Genomic DNA, 15,989 nt, shown 5'->3' on the forward strand with positions numbered 1-15,989 from the left:
GGTACCAAAATGAAGCTTACAACGAGAGGAACACAATCATACTACTTTCAAGGGCTAAAATTCACAAAATCTCACCTGCAAAATCACCCCAACTCCGGCCAACCTCGAAACTCGTGATCCCGACGTCCAAAACCTTCAAACGAACCACCCCGAGCCTCCTAGGGACCTCACCAAGCTTCCTACAAGCTTGAAATTCCCTAAAACGTGAGAAATCACGTGTGCATGAATAGTACCAAAATCGGGCATCGTGAGTTCGACGTGAAAACGAAGGTATTCTTACCTGAAATGGATATGGTTGGACTCCTATAAGCCTCACGAGTCTGAATATGTGCTTGGTTTCTTCGATCTGTGAAGGTTTGATGGGTTTGGGTGTGTGTCCATACAATGGAAGGAAAAATGGGAAAGGAATGGGGCTCGGGACAGGTGCAGGGAAAGGGAGAAAACAGTGAGGGTGAGTGTGTGGTGCCAAACCAGCCACACCAAGCCAAAAAGAACAACTATACAACGAAAAATAACGCTAGGGGCAAAATCATCTTTTCACACTACGGTTTTAGAATTTCTTGGGACGGGCTGTCACAGATTCACCCTCCCTGCGGACCATTTAGATACGTTATGGTTTTGGTTGACACTTCCACACATTGGTCACACGTGTGCTTGTTATCCAGAAGGAACGCTACATTCTCCAAATTGTTGGCTCAAATTATCAAGTTCAGGGCTCACCACCCTGATTATCCGATCAAATCTATTCGATTGGATCATGCTGGAGAATTCACATCTAAAACTTTTGATGACTATTGCATACCCGTTGGGGTTGAAGTTGAACATTTCACACCTCATGTTCACACCCAGAACGACCTGGCAGAGGCTTTCATTAAGCACTTACACATGATTGCTTGATCGTTGGTCATATGTACCAAGATCCCGATCGCTGCTTGGGGCCATGCAATATTGCACGCAGCAAAGTTGGTCCGCCTGAGGCCTATTGTGATACAACCATTTAGTGCCCTTCAATTGGTTACCAAATACAAACCTGACATATCGCATCTACTCGTTTTTGGTTGTGCAGTATATATGCCGATCTTGCCGCCCTCAGTGAAGGATAAGAATCTATGCCGGATAGTATTCTCCTTTGATTATTCATTACTTAGAACCTTTGATAGGCGATATGTTTACCGCTCAGTCTAAAATTGAAGTGCATCGCATATTAAATCTCCAAAGCATAACTCAGAGCATGCCAGATGCTTTCATCGATCTAGCGATCCACGTACATTAGCGGCTAGCCAATCATTTGCCCATACACAAAAGCATGGCAGACCTCTTGGTTCAAAGGATTCACACCCCCAAAAGAGGAAATCCACAGCACAAGGTCCCAAAAAACCCATCGTGAATCCGACTATCGCTTACTCATTATATCCAACTTATGAGGAAATTCTAGATTATGGAAGAGTCTTTGAAGGCACAAATCCTCCTCCCAAGAATTGTGAGATTTCGGTTTATTATGCTAGCTTAGATGAAGTGTGGTGTAGAAATAAGATGATTGTCGACAATGCATAAACATATGCAATAACTACTGAGATCATGTTAAGCGATGACATTGAACCGCATTCCGTTGATGAATGTCAACGTAGAACTGATTTGTCAAATTGGAAATAAGCAATCCAAGTCGAACTCGATTCCCTTGCGAAACGTAAGGTGTTTGGACCTGTAGTTCATATTCCTCCACATGTGAAGCCAGTTGGTTATAAATGGGTTTTCGTTTGGAAACGTAATGAAAAGAACGAAATTGTGCATTACAAACCTTGTTTTGTTGCACAAGGCTTCTCACAACGCCCTAGGATTGACTATGATGAAACTTATCCACCCGTTATGGATGTGATTACTTTTCGCTACCTTATCAATTTGGTAGTTCCGAAAAACTAAGTATGCAGTTGATGGACGTAGTAACTGCGTATCTCTATGGGGATCTTGATACGAAAATTTATATGAAAGTTCTCGAAGGACTTACATTGACTGGTTTAAATATTTTCAAACCTTGGAACACGCTCTCAATTCGGCTGAGGTGTTCACTCTACAGTTTAAAGAATCTGGAAGAATGTGGTATAATCGTTTGAGTGAGTATTTGACTAGTCAGGGATATGTGAACAACGAACTATGCCCTTGTGTGTTCTTTAAGAAGTCACATTTCGGATTTACGATTGTTGCAGTATATGCCTTATCGGAACTCCTGAAGAGCTTGCGAGAACTGCCACGCACCTGAAGTCTAAATTTGAAATGAAAGGTCTAGGTAAGACTTGATACTATCTCAGTCTCGAGATAGAGCATTGTTCGGATGGAATCCTAGTACATCAATCGAACTACACCCAGAAGGTGTTGCGGCGCTTTAATGACGATAAAGCGAAGCCTTCGAGTACTCCTATGGTCGTTCGATCACTAGATGCAAAATGAGATCCCTTCCGTCCAAAGGAGGATGATGAAGAGATTTTGGAGCCTGAAGTTCCTTATCTAAGTGCGATATGCGCTTTATTGTCCTTAGAATCAATGTCAATCAAATCTACCTTGAGTATTTACACACTCAAGGGGGAGTGTTGTAAACTTTCCTAGTTTAAGTGTGATTATGTAAATCCTACATTACATTTGATTCTAGTTATCCTTTCCTATTACAACTTGTATTCCTTGGGGATGAAGGAATTTATTCTCTCCTTTTACTACTATAAATAAAGGCACTATGTAGGAGGGATAACATACACATTCCTCTACAATTCTATAAACACATCTCTCTTAATTTCTCTACCCTTGCCGCTGGCCCTATTCCCTTAGTTGGATAAAATAGGCTACAACATGATTAACGTGCTTATATTTTTGGTGACACATAAGTTGATTTTCAAATTTGGTCTAAAAATTTGGTCTCCTTGATCATCATTTTAGGATAATCCACTAAATCCACACTTGATATGTGATGCAAACAAGTAGGAAAACAACTAGTCCCCCTAGTTTTGTTTGATTTACGGATTTTAATATGAAACACACACTTTATTTTTATTTTATATGGATTAGTGGATATAAGATAAATCAAAAACTGAAAATAATAATAATAATAATAATTCTGTTATAACGTGTGAAAGTCAATTTTCTTTTCTAATATTAGGTTCTTGAAAGTGAACATGTCATTATGGCCACATTTGGTATGTCGTACTGTACTAGCTATTTCAGTCGTATAGACTAATATGTACATTGGAATGGAGATGAGGATACGAGCAATAGTGAACAGTGAGCCGACTATTTTATCCCTAGTTTTTGTGGTGTATTACTTATCCGGTGTAGAGCGTACTAAAGCAAACAAACCAACTTTTGTGGTGTGTTATCCGAAACATCAAACGAGGCCTAATAGTTATAGATTTCATTGGAATGGAAAATATATGGTAAATATTGCAAACTATTGTATTATAGAACGTTTATTCACCAATACTCACTCTCAAGTCCCAAAGAATCATTAAACAAAATGCTAGGGATTTCTTACAACATGCAATTTGATTTTCTGAACTTAAATTTACGATTTGAGTCGAAGAAAATTTTCATGATTTGAGACTCGCCACCAACTCAAAAGATCACCTCAATTTGCCTATGGGAAATTTAGAATTCATATATATATCTAGTGCTCACATTAGGTTAAATCTCAACCATAACCTAGATGTATTAACCAATATGATGATGGAGATGTAGAAATACATTTTAACAATGACAAACTAACCAGGCTAAGTTTAGGTCCTCGGAGAAGTGTTGATTATCCAAAAAAAAAAAAAAAAAAAAAAGAAGGGAAAAAAGAAAAAACCTTTGCAAAACAAATTCATCTAGGAAGTCAACACCTGAAACAAGCTTGTATGAGCAAGACCATGAAAGGATTATCCTAGAAGACCTTAGAAAGACTCAGGACCAAGTGCATTACCCCTTCTATAAGGTCGAAAATACTGGAGCCATAACTCCTTCTAAGAACTCTATGAATCTACCATTACAACCAAAATTTATATGGGACGATGTTGAATCTAACATTTGTGTAATAACAAAATTTGAACTAGATAGAGATTTTATTGAGAAAGATTATCTCAATGAAGAGAATACTCTAAACGAGAATGGCTAGAAAAAGCTACAGCCCAGGAAGAAGAGCTTCCTTGAACAAACTTCACTATACTTTCATGATCGAAAAAGGGATTAATACAAGATTTTTCCCTTGGCATGATTGGTGTGCCAAGAAGTACAACTTTCCTGAATACACTCAATGTATAAGTACTTTAGAAAATCCATTTAAGACTTATACAACAAGAAAATGAAAAGAAGAAAAGGCAATACATCTATCAGAAAAATCTATCCAAATCAATTCTAAATGAACAATTGCCTCTCCTTATAGAGAAGTTCCTAATGGAGGGTAGGAAGCCTCTGAAAAAATGGAGTCGCTGCTATGATACAGCAACACAATTATACTAACCTGTTTCTTCAATCTTTAGGACGACAAGCCTCTAGAATAGAGAATTCATTAAAGATAAATGATTCTCTCAAGTCTAGAATTTGGAACCCTAGAGAACCAGGAACATCATCAAATTCTTTTGAAGGAAAGAAGAAGACAGATTAACCAATGTTTAAACTAACTCCCGAACTTAAAGATTACAAGATAGGAAACAATGATAATTTTATCAATGCCTTGGCAAAAAGGATAAGCTCAATAAAATAATTGTACACAAACAAGAAAATATTATTGAATTGTGAGAAGGGCAGTGAATAGTGGGAATTTGGTGTCATGGCTTCAACAAAAATATTAGGGCAAAATTGCCCCTCAACAAAAAAAAACCCAAAACTAGCCCAATATAATATATCAAATAATGCAGGGGTAATTTGGTAATTTGATTATAATAAAATATAATATAAATATAAGTGAGAAGAGAGAAAATAATAAAAAAAAAAAAATGAAAGGATGAGTGATAGTTGATGGTGTCACATCCCGACCTAGGGTGGATCACTTCTCGGGCCCGCTCCACTACCGTAGCACGATATTGTCCGTTTTGGGCTTACCATTCCCTCACGGTTTTGTTTCTGGGAACTCACGAGCAACTTCCCAGTGGGTCACCCATCATGGGATTGCTCTAGCCCCCTTCTCCCTTAACTTCGGAGTTCCTACAAAACCCGAAGCCAGTGAGCTCCTAAAAGGCCTCATGCTAGGTAGGGATGAGAATATACATATAAGGATCACTCCCCTAGGCCATGTGGGATGTCACAATTGTCACATCCCAGCCCAGGCTGTCACATCCCGACTCGGGCAGGACGATTTCCCAGGCCCGCTCCACCACCGTAGCACGATATTATCCGCTTTGGGCTTACCATTCCCTCACGGTTTTGTTTTTGGGAACTCACGAGCAACTTCCCAGTGGGTCACCCATCATGGGATGCTCCAGCCTCCTTCTCGCTTAACTTCGGAGTTCCGATGGAACCCGAAGCCAGTGAGCTCCCAAAAGGCCTCGTGCTAGGTAGGGATGTGAATATACATTTAAGGATCACTATCTTGGGCGATGTGGGATGTCACAATCCACCCCCCTTAGGGGCCCGACGTCCTCATCGACACACCACGACTAGGGTTAGGCTCTGATACCAAATTGTCACATCTCGACCCGGTCGGGACGACTTCCCGGGCCCGCTCCACCACCGTAGCACGATATTATTTGCTTTGGGCTTACCTTTCACTCACGGTTTTGTTTTTGGGAACTCACGAGCAACTTCCCAGTGGGTCACCCATCATGGGATTGCTCCAGCCTCCTTCTCGCTTAACTTCGGAGTTCCGATGGAACCCGAAGCCAGTGAGCTCCCAAAAGGCCTCGTGCTAGGTAGGGATGTGAATATACATTTAAGGATCACTACCCTGGGCGATGTGGGATGTCACACAGGCGAGACCACTTCCTGGGCCCGACTCCACCGTAGCACGATATTGTCCGCTTTGGGCCCCGACCACGCCCTCATAGTTTTATTTTTAGGAACTCACACGAGAACTTCCCGAGTGGGTCACCTATCATGGGATTGCTCTAGCCCCCTTCTTGCTTAACTTCGGAGTTCCTACGGAACTCGAAGCCAGTGAGCTCCCAAAAGGTCTTATGCTAGGTAGGGATGAGAATATAAATATAAGGATCACTCCTCTAGGCGATGTGGGATGTCACAATCCACCCCCTTTAGGGGCTCGACGTCCTCGTCGGCACACACGCGGCTAGTGTTAGGCTTTGATACCAATTGTCACATCCCAGCCCAAGCGAGACCACTTCCTGGGCCCGACTCCACCATAGCACGATATTGTCTGCTTTGGGCCCCGACCACGCCCTCACGGTTTTGTTTTTGGGAACTCACACGAGAACTTCCCGAGTGGGTCACCCATCATGGGATTGCTCTAGCCCCCTTCTCGCTTAACTTCGGAGTTCCTATGGAACCCGAAGCCAGTGAGCTCCCAAAAGGCCTCATGCTAGGTAGGGATGGGAATATACATATAAGGATCAGTCCCCTAGGCGATGTGGGATGTCACAGATGGTGCCCAAGTGAAAGGGAAAGAACAATATAATAAAAAATAAGAAAAATCATGAATATTGTATTCAAAACATCTTATAAGTTGTGCGCAACGTGCTATGATTCAAAAATGTCTTTTGCACGCGGTTGCTTATTAAATACTATTTCTCTATTTTTAAACACTTAAGAGATGCATAGTGCCAGTTATAAAAAAAAAATCTCTCGCACATGCATAATAATGTGATTCAATTAGTTATCAAATGGTTTTTTTTTTTTTTTAACAAACGATGTTATCTACACTAAGGGGAAGGGAGTGGACTTAGTCTCATAATGGGCATCAATCAGTTGTTTATTAAATATTATTTTTTCTAATCTTAATGTAAATTCAGTAAAATGTAGACGGAAGTTGAAAAACCGCTTTTGTTAATGTGGATTCAGCTGCTTTGATTTGTTCATCGTACATCGTGTAGTCAGTTTTTGTCAGGTACTGTTTGTGTTGAATTTTAAATAAAAATATTTAAAATGATTTTTGATTGCACAATGTACGATGAACGAATACGATTCACGAATCTCCGGTATCCTCACAAAGAGGATTCGGATTCCTTTCAGGGTGACCCAATGGAAATTGAAACAAAGGTGTTGATTATGTTGGAGTATCTAGCTAATGATAGTGTATGTGAGTGGGACTAACAATGCCTCATGTGGTACCAAGACTATGGAGAAAATTATCGTTTTTAGGCAAAATAATAACAGTTTTATTAGCATTAGTATAAACTTCAAATAAAGTATCTTGGATAAATCCTAATGATTCCCAAACAAAATGGATTCCAAAATAAAAAACAAGGCCAACTTTGCCAATCTAATAGCCCCCATATTGGTGGATCTTTGGATGTGACTAGCATGACAACACATCCAGCACTCCGAAGCCGAAAGTAGTTCAATCTCGGCAACTAGAAATTCAATCACATCATAACTCGTCTCATGAGAGACTCTGCGTACAAAATTGCCAGCAAAACTAGTAAAGGAACACTATTTACATATAAGCAACGCCAACTTAAAAAAGGAACTACAAAATAAACAACTAGTGACGATTACAAGAATGACTCTGCACTCAAAACTACCAACGAAGTCAACAATTGCATTATGATAAATCATAAAAACACCATCATGAGACATAAAATAAAGACTCAAGCTCAAAAGACAAATCTAACGTGGACGAAAGTCGCACTATAATCTAGAAAACCCACATCATAAAAATTCAACTTCATCTCTTGCCAAACCCACACGGAAAGGGATCCTCTCCGAATCCCTTCAACCAAATCCACCCAATCAAAATTTGATTAAACGGCTACAAACAGGGGCTCCTTTAAAAGTTATAATAACTTTAGTCGTTGGATCAAATTTCAAGTGTTAGGATTAGGTGATTGGGTAGATTTGGTGGAAGGGATCCGAAGAGGATCTCTTGCCAACCCACACTACCAAAACAACCATAGATGGGAGATTTTGAGAGAACGATTGGTTTGAAAAAGGACAAAAAAAAATAATTGATTGAGAACTCAAATATAAGCAAGCTTAGGCATGGACTCAATCACCACAAAAAGGACTAAAAGAATTAGTATGTCATTAATGTGTGATAAAAAAAATCACTTAGTGGCTTAGGCACAACAGTTTACTGTTTTGGTGACCAAACAAAGACTTACAGAGGCACCTTAGCCTAGTATTGTGTGATTTACACGGGTCAGAAATCTAACCCAAAATGCACGCAAATAAAATATGAGTTTGAAATTTGTTTTCAATTAGCGGGTCATCCCATAGCGGTTATAGGATCACCGTTATTCAATGTGTAAAAATCACAAATGCTGGATCAATTCTAGTGTAGAGTTTTTTTTTTTTTTTGTCAGATTATTTTCGTGGGGGCAATGATATTAAAATCATGCACAGAAGACAATACTATCTTACTTGCACGTTGCATCGAACAGATAAGCAAAGGATCTAAAGCAACCATGTCATAAATAATCAAAATTCGTCAAGAAAATGTGGGACTGCGCGATTTAACCATTTGGTCGTTCATTAGTAAATTGTGTATAGACAAGAAAATATTATGGGATAAGTTTAAATAATAAGTCTAGAGCCACGTAGAAAGTCGTCGAAGAAATATCACACTATTCACGAATCAGCTTCATAGTCCTTAATTTAACATTTGACTAACGAGTTTATAATGTTAAAAATAGCAAATTATAACATCAGACAACGTGGCATATGCAGGTTCATATGTTAATTATTTGGATTACAGATCCTCTTCGGATCTAAAAAAACTTAGCATAAGGATCAAATAATCTGGACCGTTCAAATTTTATCTAATGGCTATAATTATTATAACTTTTAGAAGGATCCCTTGTTTGTAGCCATTGAATCAAATTTCAACGATCTGAATCATTTAATCCTTAGACTCAATTTTTTTTTAAATCCAGAGAGAATTTGTACTCAATTATTTGAGGGTTCTTTCAGGGTGATCCAACAACGTGAAAATTGAAACAAAGGTGTTAGATTAAGTTGCACGGCGTTAGATTAAGTTGTAAGTATATCTAGCTAATGATGGTGTGTGTGAGTGTGACCCACAAGACTCATTATTTTATGAATTCTGATCCTCTGCATGTTTTTTTCCCTATCACACTATTTCGTTGAGGAGAAATGATAAGGGGCTCCCTCATTCGAACCACCAACTCTGCTTTGGTATACATTTTGCTCTGGATCAAAAGTATGTTATTGCCTCAATGCCTCGTGTGGTACCAAGACTATGGGGAAACGGAATTTTTTGAGGCAAAACGATAATGGTTTGATTAGCATTTTTTTTAAAAAAGTACAAACTTCAAATAGAGTATCCTAGATCAAATTCGAATGATCCTTAAACAAACAGTTCTAAAACAAAAAATGAGGTCAACTTGACCAATCTAATAGCTACCATATTGGCGGATCTTCGAGTGTGACTAGCATGATAACACATCTAGCACTCTAAAGCCAAAATTACTTTAATCTCGGCAATTAAAAATTCAAGCACTTCAAATCCGCCTCATGAGAAACTCCACACACAAAATTGCCAGCAAAACCAGTAAAGAGCACTGTTTACATATACAAGCAACACCAACTTTAAAAAGGAACTGCAAAAGAAACAAATAGTGACCGTTATAATAATAACTCTGCACACAAAACTACCAACAAAGCTATCTATTGCATCACGGTAAACCCCATCAACACCACCATGAGACATAAAAGAAAAACATAAGCTCAAAAAGGCAAATTTAACATAGACGAAAGCTGCGCTATACCTAGACAACCCACACCATAAAAATTCAGCTCCATTGCCACACCCCCACACTCTCCAAACAACCATAGAGGGAAGATTTTGGGAGGCAAAATGGATTGAAAAAAGGACAAAAAAATAAGTGACAGAGAACTCAAATCTAAGCAAGTTTAGACACAAACTTAATCACCACAAAAGGGACTACAATAATTAGTATGTCATCAATGTGTGATAAAAAATTACTTGGTAGCTTCGCCACAACAGTCTACCTTTTGGGGATAAAAAAGACTCATAGAGGTATTTCAACCTCTCATTGAACATTATTGTGTGATACACATACGTTAAGAATCTAACCCAAAACATATCGTGTATGATGTCTGAGTATGAAATTTGTTTTCAATCAGTAGATCATCCCTTAGCGTGGGGGCAATGATGTTTTTTCAGTAGGTCATCCCTTACTGGAATTGTCCCCGATGTATAAAAATCACGAGCGCTAGACGAATTCCAGCATAGAGTTTTTTTTTGTAAGGTTGTTTTCGTGGGGTCAATGATATTAAAATTATGCACACATCACAGAGAAGACAATCCCATCTTACTTGCATGTTGCAACGAACAGATAAGTAAAGAGTCCAAACCAACCATGTCACAAAATAATAAATCTTCAAAATATTCAAAATTTGACAAATGTCTAGAAAAACGGGGGATTGAGCAGTTTTAACAGATAAGTAAAGAGTCCAAACCAACCATGTCACAAAATAATAAATCTTCAAAATATTCAAAATTTGACAAACGTCTAGAAAAACGGGGGATTGAGCAGTTTTACTATTTTGTCATCCTCAATTAACTTGTCTTTTTTAAGAGTTATGAAAAGGAAAGGGTCTTTTTAAGGGAGGAGATCCTCTTTTGAGCTCATGACGAGGATTCTCTTGATCAGGTCATTCAGACCGTTCAAATTTAATCTAACAGCTTTAAACAGGAGGGTCCTCTAAAAGTTATAATAATTGCAACCATTGAATTAAACTTGAATGGTCCTGATAGCTTGGTGAGGAGGATCCCCATCCTGGTAGACCTGATAATTTCTTACACGATCCGTTAACGCCACACGAAAATAACAGGTTTCGGGTTAACACGATAATTAATCGGGTCACACGATAATAACCCATTAATAACGGATTCTTAACAAGTTTTCACGAGAATGACACGTGGGTAACCTGTTTCGACAAGATAAGAAAAAAATTAGTTTGATGATTTTAAATTTTTAAACTACTAAAAAAAAACTTACTATAAAATACAATAGATATAATGAATATGTATATATTGTTTATTAATTATTATTCTATATAAATTTTAAAATTTAAGTTTTATTTAGTTATTTATTTATTTATTTTTATAGTGTATTGAGATTAAAAATCATAAAACACATTAAAAATAAAAATATCAAATAATTTAAAAATACCAAACACATTAAAAAAATTATAATAATTAATTTACATGTGTGAAAAATATGAAAAAAAATATGCAAACTCTCGTAGTTGCATCCATTATGCTTTGAGGATGGGTATATGATCATTTGAATTTTTAAAACCATACAAACTCTCATGAATAGTAATTTTAAGGGAGTTCAAAATAAACAAAATTCATAATCATTAAAGTATAAGTTTGAAAGATGTGAAAATATAATAAACGTTTATAATTGCATCCTTAACGCTGAGACGATGGTTACATGGTCGTTTAGATTTTTAAAACCCTCCAAATTGCATGAACAGTGTTTTTTATGAGTGCAAAATTAATAATAATTATTGTAGAAGTGTGAAAAATATAATCACTCGTAATAAAAAGCGTTACAACTTTCAGGGATGGGTAACGAGTAGGGTTATATTACTTAATAATATTAATGGGATTGATTTCGGGTCGGGTCATATTATCCGTTTACTTTAACAGATATTACACGACACGACTTGTTAAGCTATTGGGTATAACATAAAAATAATACGAACACGAGAAATACAACATGAATACTATGTCTACATCATGGGCTCAGAAGAGGATCCTCTTCCAATTTTAAGTACTTTGAATGTCTCATTTTTCTGTCTTCTGAAAAGTACTTTTAGAAAAGTAGGCAATCACGTCATTCTTAATTGAATTGTCATTTTAAAGAGTTTTAAAAAGGAAAGCATAATTTCAAGTATTTTGAATGTGTTACTATTTTTATATTTTGACTCTGTAAAGATAGATGGATAGAATATAGACAACAGTATTTTTGAATTATATTATTACTAACTTATTATGAGGTTAAACTCATTTCCTTTTTTTTAGTGTAGAAAATATTATTTTTTCCAAAAAAAATAGAAAAAGGTATTTTTGGAAAGTAATCAATCACGTCATTAACAAGCGAGAAAAGTCTTCCACAAGCTACATAACGTAGCACCAATATGGGTAATTGCTTTAAAGAAGTCACAAATGAAGCAGCCCAAGCAGAGCACCAAAGCAGCAGTTGCTGCCTTCTCTAAATGGTCCCTCTGTTATTCTCCAAAGAGGCTCTTAAACTAACCAGGTTTTGTTTTCATGTAGTGAAAACATGATAACTTGTAAATAACTAACCATTTATATTATTACACTTATTAATTATGATTCAAAAATAAAATTAAATATATGCAGGTCGGTTTGGTTAACCGCACCCTAAAAATTTTGGGAACCGATTAAGGTCGGTGCGGTTTGATTAATGGGTCAATCCGTTAAGCACCCGTTAAATAACAGGTCATTTTGGGTGAACCCGCGAAACTCGTTAACCACCGTTAACATCCGTTATTGAGGGCTTTTGTGTAATTTCAATGGTCAATAATGAAACCCTCCTTCTGTTTCCGAGAAGTTTTTGTGGGGGAAGGAGATGAAATGCAGAATGTGCTCTCCAGGTGTTTGATGAAATGACCTTGTGAAGATGGAAGGTCATGTCGTCGACTTCGACAACAATGTCGGTTAGTAATCCAGTGGTGCAGAACTTGCAAAGACGAGATTTTGAAGCAAGTTTTGGCGAATTGGTTCGTTGTTTTCAAATGGGTCTCCGGTAGAAAAATTGAATTTGACCATTGAACTCACCATTCTTGGTCCTTGGAGCTTGATTTCTCAGCTGCCACCATCGCCGTCACCGCCGCTGATGCTGCCATTTTTTCGATAATATCTGTGTGTATCTACCTCTTGAGTGAAAGAAAAACTTTTCGAGTAGGGAATCAAAAACCCAAATCCATGAAAGAGACGAATGGGGAAAGGGCTTGACTTCAGTTCACACAACCCAGAGACTGAAACAACCCAGTTCACTGAAACAACTGAGAGACTGAAGGAATAAAAGGAAGGTTGATGGGAATGGAATAATGGAAGAAATTGGGTGGTTGTGATATTCCTTGATAATCAATTCAGCATGTGGAGAGAGAGACAAGAGAAACAACGAAAGAAAAAAAGAAGAAAAAAAAAATTAACTAGTGAAATAGATGATCCGTTAGTTTAACGGGTTGAGTTCGGATGATCCGTTAACTTAACAGGTTGGGTTCAGATGACCCGTTAAATTAACGGATCGGGTTGAACCCGATCCATACCCAATAAACCTGACCCGTTTACAGGTCTACTTACTCCTATATATACGTGTGTGCATGACAAGGCGATAAATCAACTTAAGCCTTTACCCAGTTCAGTAAAAATCATTTTGCCTCTAGCTTTCTAATGATAGTTGCAAAAATGGATTCTCTCCCTTATACAAACTCTATCACTGCTGGTCTGTTCACAGTAATCATCGTGTTCTATTACTTATCTCGAAGATGGAGAGCTGCCAATCACAAGGGCAAGTTATCACCACCAGAAGCCAAGGGTGGATGGCCTATATTTGGTCACCTTCATTTGTTCGGAGGCTCCACACCTCCTCACATAATTTTGGGAGCCATGGCGGACAAGTACGGACCCATTTTCACTGTCCGCCTTGGCGTCCAACCGTCGCTGGTGATAAGCAGCAGTGAGATCGCAAAAGAATGCTACACAACCAACGACTTGAGCATACTCTCTCGCCCAAAGATGGTGGTTGTAGACCACGTTAGCTACAACTATGCCATGTTTGGGTTCGGACCACCTGGACCATATTGGCGAGAAATTCGCAAGATCGTTACTTTGGAGTTGCTCTCAGTCCGGAAGGTTGAGCTGCTCAAGCACGTTCGAGTGTCGGAAGTGGCTACTTTCTTAAAAGAATTGCACGAACTTTGGAGTACAAAGAAAAAGGAGGGCTCGAAAGATGGAGTGGTTGTAGAGCTAAAGCAATGGTTTGCGGACATGATGCTGAACGTTATTCTTACAATGGTGGCCGGAAAGCGGTATTCGGTGGCTGCCGCTGGGGATGAGAAGAAAGAAGCGCGTAGGGTTCAGACTGCATTGAGGGAGTTCTTTGATTATCTGGGCATGTTTTTGTTGGGTGATGCGGTTCCTTATCTGCGGTGGTTGGATTGGGGTGGACATGAGAAGGCGATGAAGAAAAGTGCAACGGAATTGCACGCCATTATTGCAGAGTGGGTTGAAGAGCATAAGCAGAGGAGAGCAAAAGGTGATGCAAAAGGAGAACAGGACTTCATAGATGCGTTGCTTTCTGTGCTTAATGGTGCAGACCTTGGCAGTTTTGATGCTGATACGGTCACCAAAGCCACAAGCTTGGTACGTATATATAATTCATTAATTTTGCAGCACCAAAGCCACAATACTTATAAGCTAATTGCATGGTCTATAAAAAGAAAATGAAAACATTAGACAAGAATTTTTTTTTTTTTTTGAAAACATATGATTTCCAATTTTATATATGACTCATGCCATATATTTGTCTGCTCATCAATGGATGATGGTAGAGAGATTATCTTGTTAGACTGTATCTGTAGACCATATGATGTGACGGTTGATGATTAGATTCTTTCTTTAAATCTTTAAGAATGAAATTCAACTATCAACTATTACATTCTTTGATTTACAAGATGTGATTTAAAAAGATAATCTCTTTAACGCCTAAAGAATATATAAATGTTAATCAAGCAAATATTCCTTGGGCAGACTATTATTGCAGGAGGTGGCGATACCACCATGGTGGCAATGACGTGGGCAATATCGTTATTGCTGAACAACCCTCACGTTATGAAAAAAGCTCTAAACGAACTGGACACCAAAATAGGCAAACAAAGAGTTGTGAGTGAGGAAGATATAAGCAACTTGGTCTACATTCAAGCTATTGTAAAGGAGACGTTACGTTTGTACCCAGGAGGACCATTATCAGGGCCGCGTACATTCACTGAAGATTGCACCATCGCTGGCTACCATATCCAAAAGGGCACCCGGTTTATCCCAAACTTCTGGAAGATCCAAACTGACCCAAAAAATTGGCCTGAGCCATTCGAGTTCAAGCCAGAGAGATTTCTTACCACACACAAGGATGTTGATCTGAAGGGTCACCATTTTCAGTTTATTCCTTTTTCAAGTGGTAGAAGATCATGCCCTGGTTTGGTATTTGGTCTTCAACTGGTGCAATTTACATTGGCTAGTTTTCTGCATGCGTTTGAAATCTCAAACCCGTCCAGTGCACCAATTGATATGACAGAGAGTTTTGGAATGACCAACCTTAAGGCAGCTCCACTCAATGTTCTCATCAAACCTCGCTTATCTTCTGAACTCTATGGATAAAAGAAGAAAATATATAATATTATGTGTGCGATATGAATAAGAGATTTTCGTCGTTATTAGTTATGTATAATTATGTCTCCATCTTTGTAATCGTAAAATCAATAAATCAACTGCCAATGTAAGATACAAAACCTAGCAATAATGAGTGTTTGAGAATGGGCATATTTAGCAATAAAAAAGTACCCCAAAAAAGCCTCTATTTATATTTTCAATTGGGCTATCTTTTGGGTCTGTTGCCTCCGGATTTTTTGTTTTTCAAATTGTTTGTAAAGAACCCACCCATTTGCCAGTACACAAACAGGACAAATTAAAATAGTCCATCTACGATTATTATCAAAAAGCTAATTTTGATTAGGTTTTTCTTATTATTGATTGAAAAACCGAGAGATTTTCATTACATTAACTTGGGTCTAGCTCTGAAGTGCAAAATTTGCATAGCAGTGATATGTTTACTGCTTAC

General features: G+C 38.1%; 1 protein-coding gene across 1 annotated transcript; it reads left to right on the forward strand.

The window, feature by feature from the left end:
• Positions 1 to 13,517: 13,517 nt before the first annotated feature.
• Positions 13,518 to 15,529, forward strand: LOC137741431 (cytochrome P450 82A3-like). Its single transcript, XM_068481147.1, has 2 exons — positions 13,518 to 14,518; positions 14,906 to 15,529. The coding sequence occupies exons 1-2, from the start codon at positions 13,547 to 13,549 to the stop codon at positions 15,527 to 15,529; spliced, it is 1,596 nt and encodes a 531-aa protein (XP_068337248.1). The 5' UTR covers positions 13,518 to 13,546.
• The last annotated feature ends 460 nt before the right edge of the window (positions 15,530 to 15,989 follow it).

Source organism: Pyrus communis, chromosome 8 (genome assembly GCF_963583255.1).
Source record: "Pyrus communis chromosome 8, drPyrComm1.1, whole genome shotgun sequence".
In the NCBI taxonomy this organism is placed as follows: Eukaryota; Viridiplantae; Streptophyta; class Magnoliopsida; order Rosales; family Rosaceae; genus Pyrus; species Pyrus communis.